The sequence below is a fragment of the Ranitomeya imitator genome, chromosome 5, assembly GCF_032444005.1.
Source record: "Ranitomeya imitator isolate aRanImi1 chromosome 5, aRanImi1.pri, whole genome shotgun sequence".
Taxonomy (NCBI): Eukaryota; Metazoa; Chordata; class Amphibia; order Anura; family Dendrobatidae; genus Ranitomeya; species Ranitomeya imitator.
The window spans coordinates 528,207,379-528,223,448 of NC_091286.1; the positions used below are offsets into that span (position 1 = coordinate 528,207,379).

The 16,070-nt window shown below is 40.6% G+C and overlaps 1 protein-coding gene across 1 annotated transcript in view; it reads right to left on the bottom strand.

Annotated features, from left to right (window-relative positions):
- Positions 1-1,746: 1,746 nt before the first annotated feature.
- Positions 1,747-16,070, bottom strand: part of SLC9A9 (solute carrier family 9 member A9) — a 1,444,260-nt gene continuing 1,429,936 nt past the window's right edge. The window contains exons 15-16 of the mRNA XM_069768082.1: positions 4,368-4,473; positions 1,747-2,277 (exon numbers count right to left, since the gene is read on the bottom strand). Coding sequence (XP_069624183.1) covers positions 2,026-2,277; positions 4,368-4,473 — 358 coding nt within the window. The 3' untranslated portion in view covers positions 1,747-2,025. The remainder of the gene's footprint in view (positions 2,278-4,367; positions 4,474-16,070) is intronic.

Here is a 16,070-nt window from a genome sequence, read left to right on the forward strand (position 1 = left end):
ACCCTAATCCCAAACCTAACCCTAATCCCAAGCGTAACCCTAATGCCAACCCTAACCCTAATACCAACCCTAATCCAAACCCTAACCCTAATCCCAGCTCTAACCCTAACTTTAGCCCCAACCCTAGCCCTAACTTTAGCCCCAACCCTAACCCTAGCCCTAGGGCTACTTTCACACTTGCGTCGTTTGGCATTCCGTCTCAATCCGTCGTTTTGGACAAGAAACGGATCCTGCAAATGTGCCCGCAGGATGCGTTTTTTGCCCATAGACTTGTATTGCCGACGGATCGTGACGGATGGCCACACATCGCGTCCGTCGTGCACTGGATCAGTTGTGTTTTGGCGGAGCGTCGGCACAAAAAAACGTTCAATGAAACGTTTTTTTGTACGTCGCATCCGCCATTTCTGACCGCGCATGCGTGGCCGTAACTCCGCCCCCTCCTCCCCAGGACATAGATTGGGCAGCGGATGCGTTGAAAAACTACAGCTGCTGCCCACGTTGTGCACAATTTTCACAACGTGCGTCGGTATGTCGGGCCGACGCATTGCGACGGCTCCGTACCGACGTAAGTGTGAAAGAAGCCTAACCCTAAGTTTAGCCCCAACCCTAACCCTAAATTTAGCCCCAACCCTAACCCTAAATTTAGCCCCAACCCTAGCCCTAACCCTAGCCCTAACCCTAACCCTACCCCTAACCCTAACCCTACCCCTACCCCTACCCCTAACCCTACCCCTAACCCTAATCTTACCCCTAACCCTACCCCTAACCCTACCCCTACCCCTAACCCTACCCCTAACCCTAACCCTACCCCTAACCCTACCCCTAACCCTACCCCTAATTTTAGCCCCAAATGCTGTTCTCCTGCCGGCCGGCAGATGGAGACAGATGGCGGGCGCACTGGGCATGCGTCCGCCATGTTCTGCTGCCGGCGGCCAGGAGGAGCAGCAAGAGGATCCAGGGACCTAGGTGAGTATGCTAGGGTCCCCGAATCCCCCTATTTCTCTGTCCTCTGATGTGCGATCACATCAGAGGACAGAGAATTACACTTTACTTTTTTTTTTTTTGCGGTCGCCGGTAAACAGTTAATTACCGGCGATCGCAAAACAGGGGTCGGTAATACCGACCCCAATCATGCTCTTTGGGGTCTCGGCTACCCCCGGCAGCCGAGACCCCAAAGATTCTCCCGGTGCCGGCCGGCGGGCGCACTGCGCATGCGCCCGCCATTTTGAAGATGGCGGCGCCCACCGGGAGACACGAGGAGCATCGGGGGAGCTAGGTGAGTATTGGGGGGCCACCTGGGACCCCTTTTCTCTGTCCTCCGATGTGCGATCACATCGGAGGACAGAGAAATTAAAAAGAGATCGCTTTTTTTTTTTGCGATCGCCGGTAAACGGTTAATTACCGGCGATCGCAAATGCGGGGTGGGTTAAAACCCCCCCGAATCATGTTCTCTGGGGTCTCGGCTACCCTCGGCAGCCGAGACCCCGGAGAAAATCGGCCTCTGGGGGGCGCTATGGACTTTTTCCACAGCGCCGTTAATTAACGGCGCTGTGGTTTAAGTACCCTTAGCGGCCGCCGTTAAAAGGCGTATCGGCGGTCGCTAAGGGGTTAAAGAAAGAATCATTTGCGATCCCATGCTGAAATCACTGTATACTTTTTTTTTCCCCCTTGCCCAGGAGCTCAGACCATGTCCCTGTACGGTCAGACACAGCCATTACACAGTACACAGCAGGGGCACATGTATAAGATTATCTCAGCAAAGGAACATTTTATTTAAACACATCCAATTGTGGGAATTATTATTATTCCAAAATCTATTGATTAGCGTTGAACTTTTGTTAGTAGGAAAACCCCTTTAAATTATGTCACTGATCCCAAGTAAACCGATTAGTTACATTTTAGGACTATTGACTACAAAATGACTGGCTCCATGTCAATGCAATATGTTTAGCTAAATAATAAAAAATCCCTTATTTCACCTAGGACATAGAATATGTCCAGTAAAATCTGCATTTAAATAGCAAATTATATGTCTAGATTTCCCCCAGGCTGGCTGAAACGAGGGGGATATGATCCTCTGTCAAGCGAAAAGTCATATCTCCCAAGTCCTAGATCTCCCTCCTGTACATTATCTGTACCCTCGGTCTGTGCCGGCTCATCCCTGCCCTGCGGTGCTGTAGGGGGCTGGATGGCAGCCGATAAGGTGTCTTCATAAGATGCGGTCAGTTCATCATGGCTAACAATGCAGTCCATGTCATCATCTTTAAGCTCTTCCTGCTTAAAAGAATACAGAAAAGATTATATGGTATTTTAACTACAAGTACTTATATAGCTATTCAATGTTCTATGTCGATATTAGGTAGCTCAAGTGTATCCCACTCTTAATAGCTCTATAAAATCCAGGAATTGTTATAAGGCCAAACATTACTTATCTATTAAATCAATCAGGCACGTTGACCTGTTGTACATCCATGTCACTGCTTCAGTCAACAGCTGGCCTCAGTGGTGATGCTTTCAAGTATGGCACAAGATCACTTTGAAACGCCAGAGTCCAGACTAGTCCGGCTCCTTTCCCAGCCGGGCTTTTCCCAACAATGCTGCAGGTGATTGAAAGGTCTGTCCGCTGTCAGTACATAGGGAGAGACCTGTCAATCACCTGGAGCAGCGCTGGGAAATGCTGGACTAGTATCGTCCCTGGCCAGATCTCCAAAGTATAATTCTCTGAAATGCTGGAGCATCTAAAGGGAACCTGTCACCAGGTTTTCCCCATATAAAGCCAGCTCCTGTATGCCCTTATATACAGCATTCTAGAATGCTGTATGTATGTCCCCAATGCACTCTGCATAACAGAAAAAAAGATGAACTGGATGGACAAATGTCTTTTTTCGGCCTTACTATGTTACTATGTTACTATTATACTTACCACGAGGTGGTCCGGTCCAATGGGTGTCGGTGGTCTTGATCCGGCATCTCATCTCTTCTTACGATCACCATTCTCCTTCTTTCTGTGTGTGGATGACGCATCCTACGTCATCCACAGTGTCCTCCATTATGCTCCTGTGCAGGTGTACTTCTCTCTGAATTGCCAAGGGCAAAGTAAAGTACTGTAATACACATGTGCAGGGAAAGGCCAAAGAGCGACGGCATATGCGCACTACAGTACTTCGCTCTGCCTTTCACAGAGCAGAGAGAAATATGACTGTAAAGGGGCGCAATAGAGGACACTGTGCAGATGACGTAGGACATATCATCCACATGCAGCGAGAAAGAGGATGGCGATCGCAAGAAGAGATGAGGCACTGGATCAAGACAAGTCACGGCCATTGGACCAGAGCGCCCTGTATGTGAGTACAATAAAAGCTCTTTTTGGTGCTATCCAGAGCACATTGAGGACTTATGTACAGCATTCTAATATGTAATAACAGAGGGCTTACAGGTGCTGATTGTACGTTATATGGGGAAAAACCTGGTGACAGGTTCCCTTTAGTAACATAATATACCTGATTGCTATCATGCAGCCAGGGTGAAAGTCATGCTGCCTTCAGTTTGGGCAGCATGAATTGCCTGGTTCCCTTTAACAGGTTTATCTTATGATATTTTATAAAACCAGGCAGCTCTTCTGCTAATATAGACAGCTCTATCACACCCAATGTCAGTAGATTGATCTATCATAATGTCAATAGACAGCTATCCCATTGTTAGTACTAAGCTTCATTATACACCAATGTTAGTAGATATCCCGATTATATCCCAGTGTAAATAGATAGCTATCATACCTAAATGTTAATAGCTCAATCATATTCCAATGTTAATAAATACGTCAATCATATCTCAATGGTATAACATTGCTCTATGGAGGATATATTTCAATACATAACTATATTATTTATATATATTTAGATACATCAAATATCTAAATATATATATATATATATATACTGTATATATATATATATATATATATATACACAGACATTTATGTTATTTTTAATTCATGCCTCTTAATTAATAAGAAAAGGAGAGCTTTTCAATGTTATTTTTTTTAATTAATATAAAGTTGCAATTTTGCTTAAGACTGTACATGCCAACCTTTATAGCATATTCACACGATTTCAATTTTGCAGAAAAACTGATCCATTAAAAATGACAACTTTGCTGTATCTTCTATTTTTTTAAATAAAGGTTTAAACTTAACATGAAATAAATGGATCAGAAAAAGACAAACAAAAAGTAAAATTTTATAAAAAAAACAAAACAACAACCAATAAAATTTAAAATCTACAAAAAATATGGAATTAGATAAGCGGACTTCTGACATCTTTTTATATCATAGCATAGAGCGTACTAACATATATTTATAGACTTACTGCGTAGGCCTTGGGGCTGGTCAGCACTCTGGCAATGGGACTGCACCACTGCGGCAATGTGCTTGTGAGAGGAGGACCACTGTGGGTTAATATTGGCTTGAGGTATCTATTTATTAGTTAAGGATTGCAAATGATAATAAAAACAGAGAAATCAATACACACATCAACCTATGGAAAAACATTTGCAAGTCAGAAAAAATAACAATCCACCCATCTCAACTCCATTGAGCTTTATTCTCCAAGAGCATTACCACCAATTTGCTAAGAATCTCGATCTTCCCAAAAATATAAGGGATTGTATAATGTATCAATCAAGATACTGCATGTCACTACTATATGCCTCTGATAAAAATAGTCAGAGCCAAAGTATTGTTTTCGTGTGTGTTGAAAAGTTGAGTGTGAAAGGTGAGTTGACGAGACACTTACAGACATGGACAAAATTGTTGTTACCCTTTTGCTAAAGTAAGAAAAACCCACAATTGCTCACTGAAATGACTTGAAATTGACAAATGTAATTTTCTATTTAAATTCACTGAATATCAACTAATGAAAATCAGATATTGCTTTTGAATTGTGGTTCAACAGAAAAAAATGAAAAATAAAATAACTAATGAAAATTGCCTGGACTAAAATGATGGTTCCTTTAGAAAGGATTGAAAATAATTATTTGACCATAAATACATCTTAAACTAAGGTGTGTTGTGTACTTAGCATCACAGGTTTACACAAACTTGTAATTAGTCAGTCTGCCTATTTAATTGGTGAAAAGTAGTCACTGTGCTATTTGGTATCATGGTGTGTACCACATTGAACTTGTACCAAAGACAGTTAAGGAGAGAGTTGTCTCAGGAGATTAGAAAGAAAATTTTAAACAAACATTTTGAAGGTCAAGACTATAAGACAATCTCCAAACAGCTTGATGTTCTGGTTACTACAGTTGCACGTATTATTCAGAAGTTTAAGGTCTATGGGACTGTAGCCAACCTCCCTGGAAATAGCCACAAGAAAATTGATGACAAATTGAAGAGATGGATAAAACAAATAGTAACCATAGAGTCCAAAACAGCTTCTCTTCTAAAATTATTAGAAGTGAACTCCAAGGTCAAACTATATCAGTGTCAGATTGCATCTGTCGCTATCTGGGAAAGATACCAGAGGAAACCACTGTTGAAAGTAAATCATAGAATGGTAAAGATGGAAGGGCATCCTGGGTTATCTGGTCCAACCCCCTGCTCAAAGCAGGATTCACTAAATCATCCCAGACAGATGCCTGTCCAGCCTCTGTTTGAAGACTTCCATGGAATGAGAGCTCACTATCTGATGGAAGGAGAACTCAGCCTGTTCCACTCATTGATCACCCTAACTGTCAGAGAGTTTTTTCTAATATCTAATCTGTGTCTCCTCCCATTCAGTTGGGAGGACATTGCTTTTAGATTTTCCTTGTGCAAATGAGAATAAAGATGATTCTTCTACAATGTGACAGCCCTTGAGATACAGTCATGGCCAAAAGTATTGACACCCCTGCAATTCTGTCAGATAATACTCAGTTTCTTCCTGAAAATGATTACAAACACAAATTATTTGGTATTATTATCTTCATTTAATTTGTCTTAAATGAAAAAACACAAAAAGAATTCTCCTAAAGCCAAATTGGATATAATTCCACACCAAACATAAGAAAGGGGGTGGACAAAAGTATTCGCACTGTTTGAAAAATCATGTGATGCTTCTCTAATTTGTGTAATTAACAGCACCTGTAACTTACCTGTGGCACCTAGCAGGTATTGGCAATAACTAAATCACATTTGCAGCCAGTTGACATGGATTAAAGTTGACTCAACCGCTGTCCTGTGTCCTTGTGTGTAACACATTGAGCATGGAGAAAAGAAAGAAGACCAAAGAACTGTCTGAGGACTTGAGAAACCAAATTGTGAGGAAGCATGAGCAATCTCAAGGCTACAAGTCCATCTCCAAAGGAGCTTTGTCATCTCAGTTGCTGCCTATACAGAGAACAACAGCAGGTTACAAACTTGAATGCAAGGCTGTACTCAGCAGAACAAACAACAGCACCAAATGAGATGTGAAAGCAACCCCTAGTTGCTTTAACAATTAAGCTCACCAGTTGAGGGGTGGGCTCTTTCTCAACCCCGGCACTGCAACCGCAACAGAAGCAAGGAGGATGACAACATCGTATGAAGATGTTAGGCGCCGGACCAGGACCTGCGATGCCCATCGGACCTAAACCGAACTGGGACTGCCCCTGGGTGAGTATAATCTATCTTGTTTTGTTTTCTTGTCTTTCAGGCTACATCGGGGCTTATCTACAGCATCACAGAATGCTTTAGATAAGCCTCTGATGGCGGTGGCCGCAGTTTAAAGGGCCAAAATTAGGTGACAGATTCCCTTTAAAAACAAGCTACTGATGAAGCAGGGGTAGAGAAAAATTTAGCTGTTCCATCAGGTAAATGCACCTATGTACCTCCCCATCACACGCCCCCACATACACTCTACTCCACGGCTTATAAGCAAAATGTCTTTATATATATATATATATATATATATATAAGAAACCAAAAATTAGAATTCTATTGTCACGAAGTTACCACAGCAGAGCAGTACCAGAAGACCGCGGTGTCTGATGGCTCTTGCTTTGCCGCTGAGAAGAAGCACTTCTCCAGAGTATTAAATGTGTTTTGTTTTCTTTCATCTGGACAGGGGTTAATCGGCCATGTGGAAATCCCTGCTTTCAGCTGTGCTTGGTTAGCCACTCCTCTCTTATATAAAAGCTAGGCCTTCTGACCAGATTCTTATCTGAGTTAGCACTTGCTAGATAGACCTGGAGAGTGAGGAGCTGGTGTCTGGAGAGCTGGAGGAGTTTATTGTATAATAAAGAGAAAAAAACGGCACAAAGCCGTAGCCAGCTCACCAACCAGACCATAGATGATTGAGCACGGAGATGCGTCCAGACCGAGACGCCAAGCAGCAGCAATATACGAAAACGTGGAAACTCCAGCTCAAAAAATGGTGAAAATCTTTATTAGTCCATCTTCATTTAAAAGGACATCCTTACAGGTTACTAAGGACACCCGTGGTTACAAGAATGTAGGCAACGCATTTCGATCACGCAGGATCTTATTCATGCCCATATACATTCCACATTTGGTCTTGCTTATATATATATAGTATGGACCTATCACATATTCCATTGAAATCACATGACAAATAGACAGGTCCTGCAGGTCACTGCTGCATAAATTCTATCGCAAGACAAAGCGGAAAATAGCAGAAAATATATACAAATAGTAAATACTAATATAAAATATTAACAATGATAATATAAAATGTCATTCCTTCTATTTTGACCCCAAAAAGAGAAATGGAAAACAAAATTTTAGCCACTATACCAGAGTCACATGATGGTGCATAAGGTCCTAAAGACCGCAGTCAAATGAGCTTAAATACAGGAGACATGTATAGAAATAGCATCAAAAAAATTCTTATAATAAAGATATTAACAGTAATGATACAAAATTTCATTTCTTTTATTAAGACCTGCAGGGGAACGGGTATTTAAATTATACATCCAAAAGGCTTCTCTGGTAAGTAGCCGCCTTTTAGTGTCACCTTCACGTCTATGTGAGTGAACTTTTTCAATACCCTGAACTTTTAACGTTTTAATATCTCCCCTATGTACTGTATTAAAATGTTTGGAAACCATGGATACATTCCTGGTGGTAAAATTGGAGATATTAGCGTCTCTGATATGTTCCGTAATGCGCGTTTTAAGTTTACGTGTTGTGCAGCCTATATATGCTAATTGACAGGCTGTGCACTCCACTTCATATACTACATTTTTTGTATGGCAATTGATATAGTTATTTATTTTATAACTCTTATTTTTTTCTGAGTTCGTAAATGTGTTCCCAGTTATAGAGTGTGCACACGTACTACACGCTGTTGTGCCGCATTTAAAGAAACCTTTATACTCCAACCATGTACTCCCTTCAGGTTTAATTGTAATAGTATTTGGAGCAACAATATCCCCTATAATTTGAGCTTTTCTTGCAACCACATTAACTCCATCCTTCAGGATATCAGTAAGAATATGATCCTCATAGAGGATGGGTAATCTATTATTAATAATATTCTTAATTTGTCCAAATTGGGGGCTGTACTGAAGACATACATGGGGCTTATTATTATAATTGTGTCTCGCAGATAGGTTATTATTATTTGATGTTAATAAATCATTCCTGCATTTCTTGTTCACTATTTTTTTGGCCCTATCAAGCGACCAATACGGATATTTACGGTCACTGAATTTTTTCTTTAAATCCCCATATTCCTTGAGTCTGTCTTCCTCCCTACTGCAATTACGTTTAGATCTGGTGAATTCGCCAATTGGTATAGCTTTGATTGTGTGAGCAGGGTGAATTCAAATTATAGGGGATATTGTTGCTCCAAATACTATTACAATTAAACCTGAAGGGAGTACATGGTTGGAGTAAAAAGGTTTCTTTAAATGCGGCACAACAGCGTGTAGTACGTGTGCACACTCTATAACTGGGAACACATTTACGAACTCAGAAAAAAATAAGAGTTATAAAATAAATAACTATATCAATTGCCATACAAAAAATGTAGTATATAAAGTGGAGTGCACAGCCTGTCAATTAGCATATATAGGCTGCACAACACGTAAACTTAAAACGCGCATTACGGAACATATCAGAGACGCTAATATCTCCAATTTTACCACCAGGAATGTATCCATGGTTTCCAAACATTTTAATACAGTACATAGGGGAGATATTAAAACGTTAAAAGTTCAGGGTATTGAAAAAGTTCACTCACATAGACGTGGAGGTGACACTAAAAGGCGGCTACTTACCAGAGAAGCCTTTTGGATGTATAATTTAAATACCCGTTCCCCTGCAGGTCTTAATAAAAGAAATGAAATTTTGTATCATTACTGTTAATATCTTTATTATAAGAATTTTTTTGATGCTATTTCTATACATGTCTCCTGTATTTAAGCTCATTTGACTGCGGTCTTTAGGACCTTATGCACCATCATGTGACTCTGGTATAGTGGCTAAAATTTTGTTTTCCATTTCTCTTTTTGGGGTCAAAATAGAAGGAATGACATTTTATATTATCATTGTTAATATTTTATATTAGTATTTACTATTTGTATATATTTTCTGCTATTTTCCGCTTTGTCTTGCGATAGAATTTATGCAGCAGTGACCTGCAGGACCTGTCTATTTGTCATGTGATTTCAATGGAATATGTGATAGGTCCATACTATATATATATAAGCAAGACCAAATGTGGAATGTATATGGGCATGAATAAGATGCTGCGTGATCGAAACGCGTTGCCTACATTCATGTAACCACCGGTGTCCTTAGTAACCTGTAAGGATGTCCTTTTAAATGAAGATGGACTAATAAAGATTTTCACCATTTTTTGAGCTGGAGTTTCCACGTTTTCGTATATTGCAGGAGTTTATTGTGCGATTGTTGCTTGGTTTATATGCTTGGAAATTCCTCATCCTTACCTGCCTTAATTCCCCCCCCCCCCCCCATCCTTCAAACCCTGGTAAATACCTCTTTTATTGGTGAGAGTATATTTGTGTGAGTGGAATTTTCTCTTACCCTTGTCTTTGTTCCCCTGTCTGTTGGGTTGGTGTACTGCACTACACGGTAGTGCCTCTCTTCCCCAGGTGGGGGAAGGGGACAGACGAAGGGCTGCAGTTAGGAGACAGGGCAAGGGTGGAGGCCCAGACATCCTCGCTATCTGAGGTATCCCGGGGAACAGGGCAAGTTAGGGCGCCCCCGTGTGCTAAGGCCAGGAAAAGTGCCCCTGGTCTCAGTTTACTCAATAGACCTATCGTGACATTAACTCAGAACTGAAAGCCTTTTTTGATCCATGATGGATCCTATCACAGCACTGACAGGGCAGTTGCAGCAGCTCAGTTTGGAGGTGGCGGATTTACGCATGGTGGTTTCACAGCACTCTGTTACATCTGGTGTGGGGATCTCGCCCCTCCGGGCAAACCATTGTGGAGCCCAAAGTCGCGCTGCCAGACAGGTTCTCTGGTGGGCGGGAAAAGTTTGTTGTGTTCCGTGAGGCCTGTAAACTTTATTTCCAGCTGTGTCCGGTATCTTCTGGTACTGCTCTGTCGCGGTAACTCCATGACATCTATTTTTTGTGTTAGTTTAGAGGCCACCTGGTTATATATATTTTTAATTCTCACCACACATCAGGCACATCTACAGTGTGGCAGTGAATGATGTAAATTAAGATACAAATTTAGAGATAATAATAAATATTTTTTAAGGTTGTAATGTGTTTTTGGACTCTGTGAAGAAGTGACTTAACAGGTATTTTAAAGCAAATTTATCCATTTTATCCATTATAGATACAATATATTTGAACCAAATATAGCTTTTCCTATGTGGCTCAGAAGCTTTATGCTATAGCTCATTAATCATTAAATGAGAGAAAGTATGTATGTCCATTATATGCAGTAAATAGTCATATGCTTAAAAGGCATGACAAACTAACAGTCCATCTCTTATAACAAAGACTGAAGCACACAACTATATAAATCTTGGAACCAATGCATGAATGCATAAGACGGACCATTTCAGCTCCACAGTGCTTACTATAGTATTGGTCATTAATGTGTTTGCCTTTAGCATACATTCCAACGCTAAAGGAATAGTATCCAAACAAGAAGTTCTTTCTTTTATAGATATATTGTACTGATAGTTACTTAAAGCAATATCTGAAATAATAGGTCTACACAAAATGCATTTTTCTTTTTCATTAGCCACCAAAGCAACCGAGTCAAACGGCAGCTGCAAATTATATTAATGGTTCTGATCAAAAATACTAAAATATACAGTAATGTGAAAGTGTTCTATTTTAAAAAATAGAGCTGGTTATAGTTTATTTTTTATCAATCAACAAAATTCAAAGTTAATGAACAAACAAGAAATATGTATCTAATCAACATTTGGCATGAACAACTTTTGCCTTCACAATAGCATCAAATCACCATGGACCTCTCTTCCTCTTCAAAGAGGAAGGGTTCCTCAAGTTGGGGGGGAACGTGGTCCTCCATTACCATTACCAATTCTTTGGAAGAGGACTCTACTAATTACTCTCCCAATCCTAGTCCAAAAAAGTCCAAGCCAAGGACCGAGGAACCATCTGTGTCTTCCCTGTCTTGTACCTTTCATGATGCAACGTCGCTTGAGGCGTATATGAATACTCTGGTTGATAAACTTAGCGCCAGATTGCGTCTTGAAATGGACAACCAGACAAAAATATTTCAGGAGACTCGAGTTTTTCATTTCTCGGTTGGATAACCATGAAGTTAGACTGGGAGAATGGGAAAATACACATGCACTGTCCCTAAAGGAACAGTCTGACTAAGTCAGAGATTAGTCAGTAGAAGCTTAAGTTGGCAGATCTAGAGGACAGATCCCGTCGTAACAAAATTAAAATTAGAGGTATATCTGACCCATTAAGCTCCCTGAGTTTGTTAAGGGGATTTTTAGGAGGATGATTCCCAATCTTTCAGACACGGATCTCATTATAGATCGTATCCATCATCTTCCTAAGCCTCCTTCTGTCCCTAAAGACAACCCTAGTGATGTTATCATGAAAATTCACTTTTATCATATTAAAGAGAAAATACAAAACCTGGTCAAAATTAAAGGTGGATTCCCGGAACCCTATCACCATCTTAAGTTGTTTGCTGACCTATCCAAAGCAACTATTGAGAGTCGGAGGCACTTTAGATCACTCACCTCTGTTCTGAGAGAGAAAGGCCTTCCTTACAAGTGGGGTTTTCCTCTGAGGCTCATCTTCATTTATAGGGGGAACATGCAGTTTTTCTTACACCTGAGGAGGGTCTCCTATTTTTGAAATCCCACAGTGTTATTTCTTTTATCTCTTCCGTTCCTGCATATACTTCAACAGGTCCAGGCCATGTCACTTGAGCTAAATTTGTCATTTTTTGATTTGCGTACCTAGGTTTTCTAATATTATATGCTATTGTGCTTCTATTATTCATTTGTTCAATCTTAAATATTTGTTATTGGTACTAATGATGGCCTCCTTGGCCTTGCGCTGCAAGGACTTTTTCCCCCGGTACAAGAAGGAGAGCCATTTTATTGGTGACCCTCTAATGCTACAGTACTGTAAAGTTTCTTCATGAATGTTTCATGTCATTGCATTTATGTTAACCTTGCTCTCTCTATGTCTTATTTTGGTTGAAAGTGTTAATACAGTTGTTTGGAAGAACAACAGCATCAAATCAGATGATAATTATCACAATTTTCATATGTAGATTGAAACTCAGTAGGTTGAAGCAGAAAAAGCTGTATATGAAGCTTCAAACTGGGTCAGAAACAGCCAAATTCTGCTACAAAGGTGAGATTGTGGACTACAGCTTGATGTCACAGGTCATAAATCATGGCAAGACTAAGCACAGCAACAAGACGCAAGGTAGTTATACTGCATCAGCAAGGTCTCTCCCAGGCAAAGATTTTAGAGCAGACTGGAGTTTTAAGATGGGCTGTTCAAGCTCCTTTGAGGATCTCCAAGAAATGGGCAACATTGAGGACTGTACATTTGGTTGGCCAAAGAAACGTCATGCAGGAAATGAAATATACATCATGCTTCCTTTGAAAATTGAAAGATATCCCACAGTGCTATCAACTGAGAACTGGTAGCAAACAGTAGGACCCAGCTACCCCTTCTACTGTTCAGAGAAATTTGACCAGACATGGTTATCCTGGAAGAATTGTGGCCAAAAAGCCATACCTTTGACATAAAAGGTAAAAATCCTATTTGCTACTTCTATTTCCTGTCTCCATACCTGCCTAAAACTTTTGCACAATTCTGTAAATGCAAAAAATGCAATCACATTCTGATTTGAAATTGTTGCACTGCAATATGTTAGTGAAAAGAGACACAATGGGGAAATTTATCAAGACTGACATTTTGTAAGCCGCTCATGAATCTATTGTGAAGTAAAGTGAGTCAAATGACCTCGTAATAAATTTGGTGCATCTTTTGCGCTGCCCATGCGCCAGGAATAAAATGTACATATTTCATGAGCTCACGTCGAGTCTAGCTACAATGTACGACAGTTCTCTGGTGCCCATTATCGGACATTTTTTATATAATGATATTTAGAAAAGTTGCTAGGACAAAAGCAAAAAGTTGTAAACTTTTGAGCAAAATAAAAATTGCATCAAATTTTGTGAGTTTTCGATCCAAGTTTTTGGCCATAGAGGGAAGAATAATTTCCTATCAATATTTCTGGATTGCACAAGTAATTAATATTATCTAATGGGAGCGGTATGAGAACTAAAGAGTCTTTAAATAACCTAAATGTTAAAGTTAAGCCACAAATTGCTTTAAATGGAAAATATATGTCACCAGCGCATGTACTTACACAAATGAAGCCGATGGAAAGAACACCTCACTCCATTGTGCAGCTGCTGGGACTGTATGCATGAGATTTTTGGAACTGGCTAGAAATATGCAGCAAGAGATGGGAGAAAGTAGTCGGTCTGACTCTTCCACATTGCGTCTACACTGCTGTAACCTACATTTTTGAAAGTTTTCAAGCATAGTTTAATGCTATAAATATACAAAGGGCCTAACGGGTAAAGTTTTTACCTGCATAGAGTGAAACAGTGACATAGGGAAACTTATAAGCTGTGCAATGCTCTCCTGGATATTTAAATATGTAGTTTGTGTCTTTAGAGAGCAAGGGAACAAAAATATCGTATGCCACCTATTGGAGGTACCAATTCTAAAAGTCAACAGTGACCCTTTAACCTCTTAATGATGAGTGCCTATATTTTTCCCATTAAAAATAATATATATATTAAATAAATGAATAAACATGTATTATTGCTGCGTCTGTACAAGTCCGATGTAGCAATATATAAAATTACTTAAAGGGAACCTGTCACCTATTGGGACCTGTTCTCTTCAACATATTCATTAATGATCTGGTAGAAGGTTTACACAGTAAAATATCGATATTTGCAGATGATACAAAACTATGTAAAGCAGTTAATACAAGAGAAGATAGTATTCTGCTACAGATGGATCTGGATAAGTTGGAAACTTGGGCTGAAAGGTGGCAGATGAGGTTTAACAATGATAAATGTAAGGTTATACACATGGGAAGAGGGAATCAATATCACCATTACACACTGAACGGGAAACCACTGGGTAAATCTGACAGGGAGAAGGACTTGGGGATCCTAGTTAATGATAAACTTACCTGGAGCAGCCAGTGCCAGGCAGCAGCTGCCAAGGCAAACAGGATCATGGGGTGCATTAAAAGAGGTCTGGATACACATGATGAGAGCATTATACTGCCTCTGTACAAATCCCTAGTTAGACCGCACATGGAGTACTGTGTCCAGTTTTGGGCACCGGTGCTCAGGAAGGATATAATGGAACTAGAGAGAGTACAAAGGAGGGCAACAAAATTAATAAAGGGGATGGGAGAACTACAATACCCACATAGATTAGCGAAATTAGGATTATTTAGTCTAGAAAAAAGACGACTGAGGGGCGATCTAATAACCATGTATAAGTATATAAGGGGACAATACAAATATCTCGCTGAGGATCTGTTTATACCAAGGAAGGTGACGGGCACAAGGGGGCATTCTTTGCGTCTGGAGGAGAGAAGGTTTTTCCACCAACATAGAAGAGGATTCTTTACTGTTAGGGCAGTGAGAATCTGGAATTGCTTGCCTGAGGAGGTGGTGATGGCGAACTCAGTCGAGGGGTTCAAGAGAGGCCTGGATGTCTTCCTGGAGCAGAACAATATTGTATCATACAATTATTAGGTTCTGTAGAAGGACGTAGATCTGGGTATTTATTATGATGGAATATAGGCTGAACTGGATGGACAAATGTCTTTTTTCGGCCTTACTAACTATGTTACTATGTTACCTGGTTTGGCCGATACAAGTGTCAGTCACTATTCTATAATGCTGTAGATAATCCCCCAATGCGAACTGCAAGAGAAGAAAAATAACTTTTATTATACTCACCTGCAGGGCGGTCCGGTTCGATGGGTGTTGCAGGTCCTGGTCCGGCGCCTCCCATCTTCTTGCGCTGCCGCCCACCTGCTTGCTTCATGGCTCCCGGCATCACGCTCCTCCGCAGGCATACTTATCTGCCCTGCTGAGGGCGTAGCAAAGTGATCATGAGTCCAGTCGATGCAATGGAAGCATCATGAATCACCGCCTCCAAAGAAGGCACGTGCCCAACCCTCGGCAGGGAAGGTCATGCTCACAGTATTTTGGGACCAGCATGGAGTAGTATTGATGGATTTCCTAGCAATGGGTACCATGATCACTGGGGCATACTATGCTTCACTACTGCGTAAATTGCCGGAGGCCATCAAAACCAAGAGATGCTGCATGCTCACCAAAGGTGTCCGCGTTCTGCAAGACAATGCACCAGTTCACAACTCACATGTTTCCCAAATGGAAGCATGAGCCTGTGGCTTTGAAATTCTACTGCATCCCCCTTATTCACCAGACCTCGCACCATTAGACTCCTACCTCTTTCCAATAATTAAGTTATTTTTGAAGGGCAAGCATTTTCCAGATGATGAGATTCTGATTTCAGAAGTCACTACAG